Source organism: Aspergillus oryzae, chromosome 8, assembly GCF_000184455.2.
Source record: "Aspergillus oryzae RIB40 DNA, chromosome 8".
Lineage (NCBI taxonomy): Eukaryota > Fungi > Ascomycota > Eurotiomycetes > Eurotiales > Aspergillaceae > Aspergillus > Aspergillus oryzae.
In genome coordinates, this window is record NC_036442.1 from 1,221,980 (window position 1) to 1,235,344 (window position 13,365).

The following is a 13,365-nucleotide window of genomic DNA, read 5'->3' on the forward strand; positions in this document are numbered from 1 at the left end:
TACAGGTAGATATAGCATCAGACATGAGGAACAACCATGTTTCATGGAGATCCATAGTCAAGGACTCACTTTTTTCATACGGTTTGAGGCAAACAATTATTCCTTCCTACTTTCATTGACGAGGTGGTTCTGTCCTAAAACGATGAGCGATTGTTTTCAGGGCCTCGGAGCCTAATTTGAGTCCGTTCAAGCCGACTGGTGCGAGTCTAGCCCGTGGACATACTTTCTACCGAGCCACTAATTCTACGGTGGGTTAGTTTAATTTAGGTGATGCGGAGTCAAGTCACTGGCCAATGTCGGGTGCTCAAGACCGTAGGCATGGACCGTTTGCGGATTTGCGATAGTACGGGACAAGTGGATCAACACTACTCCGTAGTGTTATTCCCTCTTCCTCTTCTTTGGTTCTCTTAGAAATCAAAATAAAAAAAGAATATCTAATGATAATTACTTGTGTTCTACACGTCGTTATGTATTTTTTTCTGAAATCTATTTTTATAGATCCAATTCTATTCTTATTATTTTATTTTTTGGGAACGAAGAAAGTGAGAAAAGAATGAAGGAAAAAAGAGAGAGAACAGGAGAAGAGGGTCCTGAACGTTATTTTATTGTATTTTCTCCTTTTCCCCTTCAAGAATTGAGGAATGCTACAATGCTGCAATAAAGAGGGTCATGCCTCGGACTTTGTCAATGGCCCAATGGACGGGCTGAATCACACAATACAGGATATTCAGGGACCAGATTTCGATACTGAAAGAACGGCAAAGATGACGACACAGCAAGTTATACCAAATTCCTTGTAGTCGTGCTGGCAAGGATGGAGCTGAGATAGAAGCTGTGCAATACAGTATAATACAGAGTTGCTGGGTGTACAAGCCCATACTACTGTGTACATACTTAACAAGTAAGGCCCCTCCGTGCCCCCCAGCAGTGGTGTTGCCCGTATCTATCCAGTGTACTTCATTAGACACTAAGTGTCGAGAGAATCCACCATCCCAACGGTGCGTTATTTACCGGTTGTCAAGGATCTCAAACGAGCCTTTGAAGAACTCCCCCCATAGTCAACCAAGAGCCTTGATGTACCATACAATCTTATTTTTTCTTACCCCTTAGGAACGATCTGTCGCTGAACTGCACATCTCTTGACGCAATGTTCATAACTATTTGCCACCAAAATCCGGATTTAGCGTGGCATACAGGATGGTGATATAAGCCGAGTGTTTAGCTTGCCTCAGACTCTCCTGAATAGATAGAGAGCTCTACTAATAATACTTCGGTCCATGTTTATCACTCATCACAATCGAGCATGTCCGCATATGTATGGAAGTTATACTAGTTAGTAGCCATGATGAATGGTCTTTATACACCCTAAAGAATTTGAAGCGAAAGGAAACACCACTTGGTCGCCACTTGGTGCCACAACCTCACCGTCGCTTCCTATCATGAGATACTTGCGAGACCCATGCAGCTCGGTGGTTTCAAACCAAGAAAGTCTGTGGCAAGAAGGGGCGGTCACATGAATAAAGTTCTAGTGAAGAGAAGCCACCCTTCAGTAAGGCAGGAGAGGTTCTAGAAGCATGCTAGAATTGATAAACTTTCTTTCTGGTAATCCTGAACATACGGAGCATGATAGTGTAGGAGGAAATTAATCATGGACAAAGCCTTGTCGTTTTCTGAGCACTAGAGCCAGCACACAGGGTTCCTTGCTTAAAAAGAGATACCTATCGATGAGGAAGCCCGGGCTGTGGAGAGCGTTATTTCGTAAAAGTACCTACGAGTCGATACAGAAGCTGTAAAGAAGCAAGAATGTGAAGGGGGCACAGGTGGTAACTACCTACTACGGAAGTCCTACTATGGTACTACTTACTACGACTTATAACTGGACTGTGGTCACTCGCAAATCAGCTTCGGCCATGAGTGGTCCCTTGGTTCACTAAGGCGGCCATGGCCGAATTAAGGGCGCGGCTGATCCGGCCTCGTCGGCTTAGTCTGAGACATACATCTTTAGTCTTGCCCAATCACAGCCTCAGCCTATCGATTTGGCCCCCATCGTGAGAGGCTGTAGGTCAGAAAGAGCTGGGAAAGTAAATACTGAAATTGAGGTGCTAGCTGTTTTCGGTCTCGCGTGTTAGACCCTGGAAGCGACCCAGATGTTCAATGGCCTGATAGGGTAGCTAGAGAGGACATGGTGCCTAACATGTGCGTGCATTAGAATATCGTTTAATGCTGTGGCTTCTTCTCTTGGCACCTAGTCCTAAGATCTCATGGCCAGCTCCGAACTATACAGTAGATACCAATCAACTAGGGTTGGAGCTAATGTATAAGCTACAGTAGTGTGGTGAGGCCATAGCCTACGCTCCCCGGCCATTCCACTGACGGAGAGATCTTGACCTGTGGGTATACGGAGTTCTCGGATGATTAAATCTGTTAACAGGCTGTCATTCCTCGTTGCTCTGTGTAAGCCAAGAATTTCTCAGGTTCCCCTAGGCCAAAACTCTGCTATGTCCAATCTTACCACCAACTATTCCCGCATCCAACAAATGCATGCCACCAAGTATATTCTTCTAAGTTGGATAAATATTAAGCATGGAACGAAATTTGAAACACCGCTCAAGGTAAGCTTTGACTGCGGACCAATCGCAAATCCTCATGCCGAACCACCTTTCCCGAATGTGGTCTTTCTGTAAATAGATACCATTCTGATACTGCTTCTACGATAGAGGTTTATTCGGCGGACAGAGATAACAAGGCGCAGTAAGAGTAGTCGATGAGTCGATCATGCCGGGGTCCCTAACATTTCCCCACTAAAGATACAAGCAGAAAAGGCTGAGACAAGGATATGAATCGAAGAAAGAAGGCAAAAGAAAAGACGAGATGAAAAGAAAAGAAAATAAAAGAAAAGGGAATTAAGTGTCTCGGCTGCATGTAAGAGATCAATATTGATCGATCTCTCCTCAAGTATGGAATACAGCGTGTGCAACAGCGAGTGATCAGGCGGAGACCAAACTCTGGTTTATGATTATACTGATCCCTTTTTTTGGTGTAAAAATTTTTTTTTTCCCTTTTCCTGGGAGAGTCTCCAATCCACATGCAGATCGTCAGTTGTCAAAGCAGCTCAAGGAGGGTATAATGAGGCCATGGTCACGATTTTACTCAAGTGTTGCCAATTGCTATTACTATGATTATTTCTATTGGTCTCATTATTGTACACTGATGGGTACTTAAGTTGTATCATAGTATCGTGCTGTACTAGTGTACCACCCACGGTTACCCATGGACTGTAGGTATCCACTACGCCTTACTGTTTATGTCAACTCGCAACATCTGCATTCATCGATATATCCTGGACCTCCACTGTCAGCCTTGAGATCCTCCGGTTTAGCTTGCAGGTGAGAGACCCTACCTTAGTTTGGCTCGTGTTATGGAGCACTCAAAGGGTGATCAGAACAGAGCGACAAGCTGACAGGACCTATCCTTAGTATTTACTTATGGTTCTATTGTCCAATTAATTACATTGTAAGTTGTTTCTGCCCAAATTCATTGGCTGAAGGCCAGTAATAACATCTATCAGCAAATACTACTGAAAACTGCGTACAATACCTCTTTATATTAACTCCTCTGAACAACCTAGTTGAAAATAAAACCGAGGTTAACCGCGGAACTTTTAAGTCTAATGAGAAAATAAAAGGATGATTCATCCCTAGTCTAGCCTTGGTAACCCAAAGCTATTAATTTACATGAGAGATTTGAGAAAATAAAAAAAGAAAAGAAAGAAAAAAAATTATAAAAGAAAAAAGAATAACATAAAAAGGGAAGGATAAAGGCAGATTCCCCCGGGTTTCGGTGGGGTCATTCCTAAATTAGACTAGTACTATGCTTCCCAAAGCAGCGTCTCCTAATCCGGCAGGTCCTTAACTGCCAAACTGGGGTAATCTTTCGACAAGTACCAGGCCTTCCGCCTTCCATGGTTGACCAATATCGACCCAAGAACCGTAACAACCGGGACGTTCAACTCTTGCGGCTCATGGTCAATGAAATTAATAGCTGCAAACGTTGACCTATGAAAAGAAAAGGGAATTTAGAAATAAGGATAGGACAAGAATCCAAAGCTCAGACATATGCATCGAGAAACGTACCGTAGGTAATGTACGTACGTACAATACAAATACAGACCAGACAAACCAATCTCAGATGACCAAACCACCAACCTGGAGCACAACGGATAAGCCGCAGAGACTAAAGCATAATTCCTCCTTGTGGACGCTACAAGTTGTTGGTGGATTTCCCCTGTTCTAGAAAATTTTGAATTTTTCATGAAATAGCTAAAAGTGAAGAGAAGAGGTTGAGGGCTAGACAAATCACGGAGATCTCATCCATTCTTGAATAGAGAGCTTTGAGCATGAAGGGAAAACGGTGTTTCTACTCTTTTCTTTCCATCTTTAAATCTGGGTACGTCTCCGGTCGGGTTTGCTGCTCTTCTTTTCCCTGTTTTACCTTTTCTTTTCTCTTGTCTTTCTTTCTCTTTCTCATTTTCATTTTTATCTCTATTTTAATTTTTATTTTTTCTTTTCATACTTCGTCTTTGGCCACTCTCCAGTCTCCACAAGTGATATTCAAGAATCCGCTCGGTATATCATCTCCCCTCCACCTCGTCTCTTCTCCTCCACCTTTCTAGTGGTCTGCTAGTCTGCTTTTGTGATCCACACTCGCTGAACCCATCAGTTCATCCTTCATTCGTTGGTACCTTAGTTTGACTTGTCCAGGTTTAAACTAAGTTACCAACCTTGAACCAGGAGAAAAGTGGGCGTTAGTGAACCAAAGTCCTTGAACATCTTGCACTTTTCCCTCTCTTCCGCCCCTCTTCACCGGCTACTGCTGCCGCCCCGTCGCCGGGTCCGTCTTTAGTCTTCTGTTATCTATCTTTATTGACTTAGATTGACTGCCTCCGGACCAACTTTTTTTTTTTTCCCTTTTCTTTTTTCTGAGAAAAAGACATCACGGCAAGCTCCACAGACTACTCTGTACTGACCTCGGGCAGTCTGATCCACTCAACAACTCCTTCATAGCACCTATCACTATTTACTACAAGTGATTGCTTTCCCTCGATCTACCTTCTTCCCCTCCTCTCAATTACCTTCTGTTTCCTTTAGTTCTTTGTTACCTATTACTACTACTATCACTACTACTTATTTTTCTTATTACTATCGTGTACTTCATCACATGGACTTCGAACCCTTTATGAGATCTCCTCCTTAGCTCCTAACGCGTTCTCCGCAGTCATTGCGATTACGCTCTTCACCCAGAGTTGATTGTTCCAACTACCTATCTCCCTCAACATCTCCTTTCCTGGTTTGATTCGCTTCCCTGTTATTTGTGAAAGAGACAGGCAATCGTTTCTCTCGTCTTGCTGATCTTGCAAATCTTAATTGGGTTTAACCCTCGCCATGGAGGGCTTCGATACCATGGCCATGCCGTACTTGGCCAGCCCGCTATCGCTCAGCAATATTCAGGGCGCCGACTACCTCAACTCTATGCCTGGCATGGATCTTCCTGATCAGCGCTCCAACTTTGAGTCGGAGACATTTGTTAGGTGAGTAGCTCGTTGTCCTACGGATGATTACTGTTGTGGGCAGAGCCCTAACATTGCCTTTCGAATTAGTGGAGATGATATAGCCTTCCCCCAGACTGGTCTATCCGCACCGCTAAAACGATTCCATTCGGGATATGATGACCCTTTCTCTGACATGGTGGCGCCTTTTGATCCCGCGCCTGCAGAACAACAACACTCAGACTCGTCCATCGACCATAATAATAAACTACTGAGCTTTTCGATGCCGGTATATAATTTTACCCTGCTTGATTACTCGCTACGGCGGACTTCACTGTCACTCTCAGCTCAGTTGCATGGAATGTTTTTCCTTGCGGAGTCGCCTTGGACAACATCCCCCGCGGAGAATGCTCCGCCCCAGCAAGGTGCGGAGCTAACGTGTTACCGTCGTAACTTGTTTCAGATCACGGGCTCAGTTACCCTCCCGCGGAGCTTGCGCTATATTATGACAGAACAAGGCGACCGTATACCGATTCTTGCACAGGAGCTCACTGTTTCGGCAACTGAGTCTGTGGAAGGCAATTCTGTCAAAATCATCTCTGTGCCCTGGAAAACCCCTGCTGCGAACGCGAATCCTTCAACCGAAGACAGCGGCCACCCTACCGCGACGAACAACCCAAATAATCCCAAGGTTGAAAAAGAACCACCCGCGATTCCCTTAGATATCATGGCCGGTCAGGATCTAGATACAGACTATGCCACCTTCCCGATAGCATGGAAGCGACTCCAGTTTCGTGTGGCAACTGCCAACAATGGGCGCCGAAAGGAGCTCCAACAACACTTTGTTGTTCGGCTAAAGGTCGTCGCAACTTTGTCTACCGGCACTAAAATCCCCATCTGTGAGGTACACTCGGGACCCGTAATTGTCCGGGGCCGCAGTCCACGCAACTTTCAATCTCGCAAGGACTTGCCCCTGAGCGGTAGTGCTGCGGCGTCGAGAAAGAATGCGCAAGCTTCCCACTCAGCCAGTATCAACCGTACGCCCACCAGTGAAACTGCTCCACGCTCTGGTCAGCCTCCATCAAAGTTTAAGACTACAGGGAAGAGCAGCTCCCCGGAGACCTCGGCTTCTCAGACCGGCGTCACTGCTCAACGGGCTTCCCCTGACTGGACACAGATCCCCCAGTCTACAGGAGGTGCACTTCCATCTGCAGCTCTACCTCGCTCGTCTATATATTCACAGTCCAGTCCAGAATACTCGCGGACAGCAGAAACTCAGCAACGACGTGCTAGTGCTATAGCAGCCCCGATAAATTTGTCACTTCTTGATGATGACGGTGGTGGCGATCCTTCCCGTTTGAATGACTCTGCCCGACCGACTTCCTCGTACGCCAGTGAGACTCCGCAGAAGATTATCAATACGGAAGGCTCGGCGCCGCCGGCTAAAATGCGAAAACTTTCTCACGGAATCCCACAGCCACCGGCCAGGAGCACGTCATCATCGTTGCCCTTGCTGAACACTACAAATATGCAGCAACCTTTTGCATCGACTCTTCCTTTTCCCAACGAGAGCGCCGATTTATTATATGAATATTTTCCATTGGGCTTGGATGACTGGCAAGCTCCCGTGGATGCAGTATATCGACCACATGTGGTACATCATACCAATATGCCTGAGATGAAGTTCGTTGCTACACGAGGTAGAAGTAAGCGATACTTCGCTGCAGAAGACGTTTTCTAGCATTGAGGCGGTTTAGTTGTGCATGATCTTGTAGCTAGGTGAGAGTCCAACTTCTTCCAAGAGCTGCCGAATACTGGAAACATGCCACTTTTGAAGGCGTCGACCTTAGGCGGGTCCCAGATTTGGATCTCAACGCTCCATTTGGATGAAATCTCTGTTAAAGCCTACCATCTTCCCCCCCCCCCCCCCCCCGCCTCCCCTTTTTTTTTCGTTTTGTTTTGTTCCTTCTTCGAGATGTACAGATATGGAAGGACCACGAGCTGTGGGGTTGTTGTGGCGTGACGGAGTCTAAATTTGATATCCGGGCCTCTTCTCTTCGTCTTTACTGATTTCTGGCTCCCAATAACTTTTTGTTTTGTTCTTTATTCTTTATCTTTATTTGGTGTAATACATATATATACTGGCGTCATGATGTTATGTGGAAGGATCAGGGTACCTTGGGCTAAGGAACCACAAGGGAAATTCGACAATCGGCTGGCCGTCTGAAGCTATCTTTCTTTTTTACTTTACTTTTCTTTTCTTTTCTATATTATCTTTTTTTTTTTTTTTTTTTTTTTTTTTTTTTATTCTTATGTTTGTGGGCGTGTATGCCAAAAGATTCCGTTACCATCGGCTCAGCCAGGGTTCAATTTTCTACTTTCATACAGATGCCTTGTGTGATCCTGCCTGCTGGTTGATAGGTATCTCTCTGTTCGACAATAGCCGTGGAGCGACACTAAGTCTTACATAGCACTGAAATGTGAAGACAATAGGATAGTACTTGGTCTTCAAGTCGCGCATTTAGTCTTCGAAATCATAACTCAATATTTAACTGAGAAAAGAACGTCAAAACTCTCGAACATTTCAAAAAGATATAAGCATACAGCGATTACGAATATATCATATATTTCTTGCCCAAAATTTTGCTGTCTTCCATATCGATATTCCATGGTAGGTATTCCGAAGCTCTTACAGACTTAGGCTGCCTACCGTTACAAATACCCAAGCCCTTCACCGCTAATAGCCTCAAAATCTGCTTTGATCTCCCATTCATTTGCTCCAACACGACTGGCTATTTCCACCTTGCGTTGTTTGCTCATGTCCAGCCACTGGAAGAGAAGCTTTCCATCGAGCATTCCTCTGCCTGCAGTGCCGTCACTTTCCACTGCCCGAAAAGCTCGAGGGTTGAGACCACATGGATGCTCAATGGTATTTGTCAGCTGAGACTGCAAAGCGGATAATCGACGATAGGACTCTTCGGAAACGCATGTGACGAGGCCAACAGATCCGTTCTGGGACGTAATGAGCATCTGATGACGTGGTATTTTGATGTCAACGTCCATCGCATCAACGTCGGAGATCATTTGCTCGGAAGAGACTGAAGTACGCGGCAAGAGCGTCAACGTCGAGATGAAGTTGCCTGTATGGAATTTGCTACGACTCAGCAGTCTGTCGCCGTTGGACGATTTTGGATCTATTCCTTATCAGTGGACTGCTTGCTATTTTGAGGAAAGAAAAATTGACACACCTTCAGGGTCATATTGGAGCACATGAAGGTTGCAGTCACTGTCAGCAACGAGAATGAATAACTTGTTGCCATCTGGAAGAAAATCTGCTGCTAAGACCTCGAGATAATCCAGATCCTTTGCAAAAAGGCTCATTTTATAAGGCTCTTCCTGGAAGCGCAATATTGTCAGATATATTGTTCCCTTGGCTCACGTCTTTTGAGAACTAAGAACTTACCGAGTAGCCCGCAAACCAGAGCCCTTTCACAGCATCAGCGATGATGCACATTCCTGTGCCCTTTAGCTCTTTTACCACGCTAACATGGCACTGTACGTCCATGAAAGCAACAGGGAGAAGGCTACCATCTTCTTTCAGGCCTCTGACAATGCATTTCTGTCCCTGTGCGACTATCAGAAAGCCCTGGCCACCGATTTCAGACAAGGCGGTTACTGCTCCTTTAACCGGCTCTTTGCCTACGAGTCTCAATTTACGGTCCATCTCCGGCCTCTTAGGATCAGGGACGACCTTGATGACTTCAAAGACGTACACACAGCCACGCGACGCAATGTCTTCACCTCTTGCAAATGCCGTTCCCACAACGATCATATCCTTACGCTCATGTGTGTTCTCAGAGATCTCAAGACTCATGTTTTTTACCGCCATCACATGCTCGGCGGGGCTCAATAGATAGCTTCCAGGTAGAGAAAAACGCAATGTTAGTAATAGTAACTCTTATTGGACTTTTCGCAATAGCTTCATACCTATCGATGACGGTCCACGTTTTCGGGCTCACGACCTTTAGAGAGCTTCGCTGTACTTCCGGAAAGAACGAGGTCACTGTAATATTGTGAGCATACTGCACAGATGTCAACAGGTGAGACATACTTTCATTACGCCACTCAGGATGTAACTCATCATCTTCAGGTAACTTAAATTCAGTCCTATGAGAAGTTCCTATGACGTACATCCCAGATGACGAAGAGTAGGCTAGGTGGTCAACTTGCTCTCCAATAGGTATCTGCTGTATTGTCCACGGATAGTCTAGCTGAACACCAAGTGGCATTTGACACACATGAATGACACCCTGTATGGAAACTCAGTATGCAGTATGTTAAACAGAGAAGTATGAAGCAAAGCACCTTTGAATCCAGGAGAATAAAGCCTTCACCACATTCGGAAGTTTGAAACTTGCTAAGACTCTGCGCATATCCTCCTTTAAGGCCCAGAAAATGTGGAGAGCTTGTCGAAGTTCTGACTATAAAGCCTGGTGAAACACCTGGCCTGAATATTGCGCTGAATCCTGAAATGTTGGATACTATGCGCAGTGGTACGCTTTTTATTACCTCCTCAGTTGACGACTGATCTTCAACACCGGAGGTTATCCTTGGCAAAACCAAATTTGTCTCTTTTAGGAAATTTAAGTCAGCGTGGGGTTCGCCTACAGACTTTGTAATGGAGATAAACGGTCTGTATACGGCAAGGTCATCATGTCTGCTGCGTATCTATATCGGTTCCGTTAGCCTTGTAAATCAGAAAGATGCTTCAGCAAGGGATACGTCAAGTTCGTACAATTAAGTAAGGAAAGCTGCTCCAGGAGTCTCCGAGGTCAGCAACAACAATTTCGGTTAAGACCTCGCGCGTAGTGGACCGCTTCGGAGGTTCACTTGACAGAACGGGCGGCAAACAATCGACTCCTTCGATTATCGCTAATAGTTTCTGATCAGGAAGCCGATATATCTATACGTGTTGTAAGTATTAGATGTGCCCAGACTAGAAGCAAAACGATATAACTTCATTTGCTCGAAACCATTCCGTAACTCACAAATAAACGACAATCCTGGGTCATTAGGAAAAGGGTCATGCTATTTTGAGCCAACTCGTCTGAGGTTGCACTGATGGAGGAAAAAATCCCAGTTTTGTCGAAATACAAGCAGCACGAGGTCCATTTTGAATTTGCTATCTGTTCATTCAATTCGACTTCATCGAGATCTCCGCTATCATCTGCTTGGAGAAGCAATAATGTTGAGTCATCGCGAAGTATCGCTACGTACGGATCCACAAGGCTGGAGCTGATGGCCATCCGTTCTTCGCTAGTATCTTCGTCCCATACAGGATAGATCTGAGCCAAGCCCAGGTCTATTACATTAGATTACCTTCATGTAGGCATCATCAGGAGAGTAAACTCACCGCCATCATAGCTTCGTACTTCACTTCTTAATATCTGAACCACTCTGTTTTTGCCTATTAACGTCCCAATATCAATGGTTACATCCTCGTTTGGATTGAATTCCGGGGCTCGGAATGGCCTCAGTTCCTGTCCTTCCACCCTGAAAACTTCAGATTGTTCCCTCTCGGCACTCGTTGCTTTTGAGACAACAACATATTGATGACATTCTCGGTTTTCAGCTTGCGTGGTGGTCTTAGATACGGCTTCTTCCATATGCGCTACAGATGCTGTCCAGACACAACTGGCCAAGTCTGTTCTCATAGAATTGAGCACTTGAAGCTCAAGTCCACGCTTCATAACAGCCAGGCCACCACTTCTATCCCACCCTTGGGAGGCTACCAATTCCAGGCCCGAGTCATTGCCGGCATTTTCTTCCCCACCAAGGCTTGTGAAAGACCTTCCGAAAGCAATATCTTTCAGAGGCCCAATATTCAAAAGTCTGTCGTACTCCCGAAAATTGTACAGGCTAGAGCCGAACGACTCTGCAGAGGGGCGACGACCGTCTACCACAACTTCTGGCACCGTAGCATAGAGATCATCTTCATAAACATCATCTTCACTCTGGTCTTCATCAGAAAATCCTCCAGAATCCTCTTCCGTGTGCCGTGCTTGAGGTCGGGGCTTCTTAGTGCCCGAGGATGGAACTGACCAGCCCAGAAGTATTGAATCGGCGTCTTCACTTCCTAAGAAAACCCTCTTATCGCCAAGAAAAGCCGAAGACGAAGCAGCGGATTTCACGATGTCTCCGCCGGCATGGGGAGGTATGGGGTGAACTGAGATGCCCGATACCGACCTGCCGTCTAGCCTGAATTTGACAAGGACTATTTCTCCGGTGGTGGGTACCAAAAGTAAGTCTCCATTGGTTTCAGAAAGACGCTCGACGATACAGCCTTCAAGGCGAAGTGCTAGGTCCGATTGATCCGTCATTGAGAAAGACGAAACCTGCCTAGAGAACTCATTAACACCCACTGCGTTGGTTTTCCCTGCCTGATCAACGTGAACAAGCTCGTTAGACCCAATGAGTAGGGCACCTCCAACAGGAGGAGGAAGGGCTACCACTTTAAACAAATCACTAGGCAATCTAGACACGGAAAGTAGAGTCGTTGATGCTCGCTGCTCTAAGTCCAGTGTGAAAACGGTATAGAAAACAACATCTTTTCTTTCATGAAGAAGCGCATTAGATGTAGCAACCTGCGAATACAAAATACCAAATGTCGGCTCCCTGTATTCATATAAAAAAGCGAGACTTATGGGGTGCAGTATTGATGGATCCAAAGCTGCCAAAGGGAGCACAAAAGAAGACGAGTATGGCGCCCTGTGCGCAATGCTTTCTTTAGTCATATCACAATCGGTGCCACTTTCTAATCCATGGCTGCCAAGTCTCTCATCGTCAAGTTCGCCATAATCATCCATCACCAGGTCATCGCCCGGTTGGTGAAAAGGAAGGATGGCGAGATTCCGGATCCCGAAGTTGAAAACCGCACATCTACTGCTTGGGTCCACACTAAGGATGCTGCCGCAGCTGCTCAAATCAGGTACCCACGGACTACTAGTCGAATCATCCCGTTCATAATAGTGAATGGATATTGTGCAGATGCCATACCGCCCCGGGTCCCATTCGATCAATGCAAGTTTCGCATTTCGGAAGGCAAGCAAAATGGCTTCGCCGCCACTCTTGGTATTCAAGAGTTTGACTCGACATAGATCTGTTACCGTACCTGGGAGAGCATATTCCCTTTCCAAGACCAGCTTTGGGACGCCTTGTTCTTCGATGCCTCCAGGTCGAGGGCCAACATCAAGCAAAGAAAATATCTGAAGACGAGAAGTTCTAGCAACCACCAAGTTGTTCGCTGATTCAGAGATAAAAGGAAGTGCCAACGAGTGAGTGACCCCAGTAGGAGGCAAGAGCTCAGTATAACACTGCATTTGGTTATCAAAATTAACTGAGAGATGTTCGAACTTCCCTCTTGTTCCTCCCCGCTGATGTATCTGTCTTTTCAACTGCCTTTATGCAAGAAAAACCATTGCATAAATAATGGAGAAGCAGAATAACAAATCTGGGAGCATCTAAGTCATGTGCTGCAAATAAATTTATTCCAAGAGTCTCTCAACAACAAGGGAAGCTGCTTAGTGCTATCCATTGACATTAGAGACATCACACGCCAACCTGGAGCTACGGGAGTAGCACGTGATCAACACAAGCTCCACCATACGATGACGTAAGACGCGTTTAGAACTTCTTCGCGATACCGTCAATGATGGTCTCTTGATATGATCATCTCAATTTTTGGTATGTTATGGCAAATGTTTGGTATTCCTTGAGTATTTTGCATATTGCTCGTTAGGTACTCATGGATCCTTGGCAGT

General features: G+C 45.5%; 2 protein-coding genes across 2 annotated transcripts; one reads left to right on the forward strand and one right to left on the reverse strand.

Annotated features, from left to right (window-relative positions):
• Window positions 1–5,441: 5,441 nt before the first annotated feature.
• On the forward strand, window positions 5,442–7,286 carry AO090103000018 (uncharacterized protein; the record flags this gene model as incomplete). The annotated part of the gene is made up of 2 exons (XM_001826586.3): window positions 5,442–5,587; window positions 5,657–7,286. The coding sequence occupies 2 exons, from the start codon at window positions 5,442–5,444 to the stop codon at window positions 7,284–7,286; spliced, it is 1,776 nt and encodes a 591-aa protein (XP_001826638.1).
• A 971-nt stretch (window positions 7,287–8,257) lies between these two features.
• AO090103000017 (cleavage/polyadenylation factor CFT1) lies at window positions 8,258–12,924 on the reverse strand (the record flags this gene model as incomplete). Its single annotated transcript, XM_023233485.1, has 9 exons — window positions 8,258–8,739; window positions 8,794–8,941; window positions 9,009–9,450; window positions 9,533–9,608; window positions 9,657–9,812; window positions 9,844–10,273; window positions 10,341–10,508; window positions 10,594–10,907; window positions 10,959–12,924. The coding sequence occupies 9 exons, from the start codon at window positions 12,922–12,924 to the stop codon at window positions 8,258–8,260; spliced, it is 4,182 nt and encodes a 1,393-aa protein (XP_023093776.1).
• Between the last annotated feature and the right edge of the window lie 441 nt (window positions 12,925–13,365).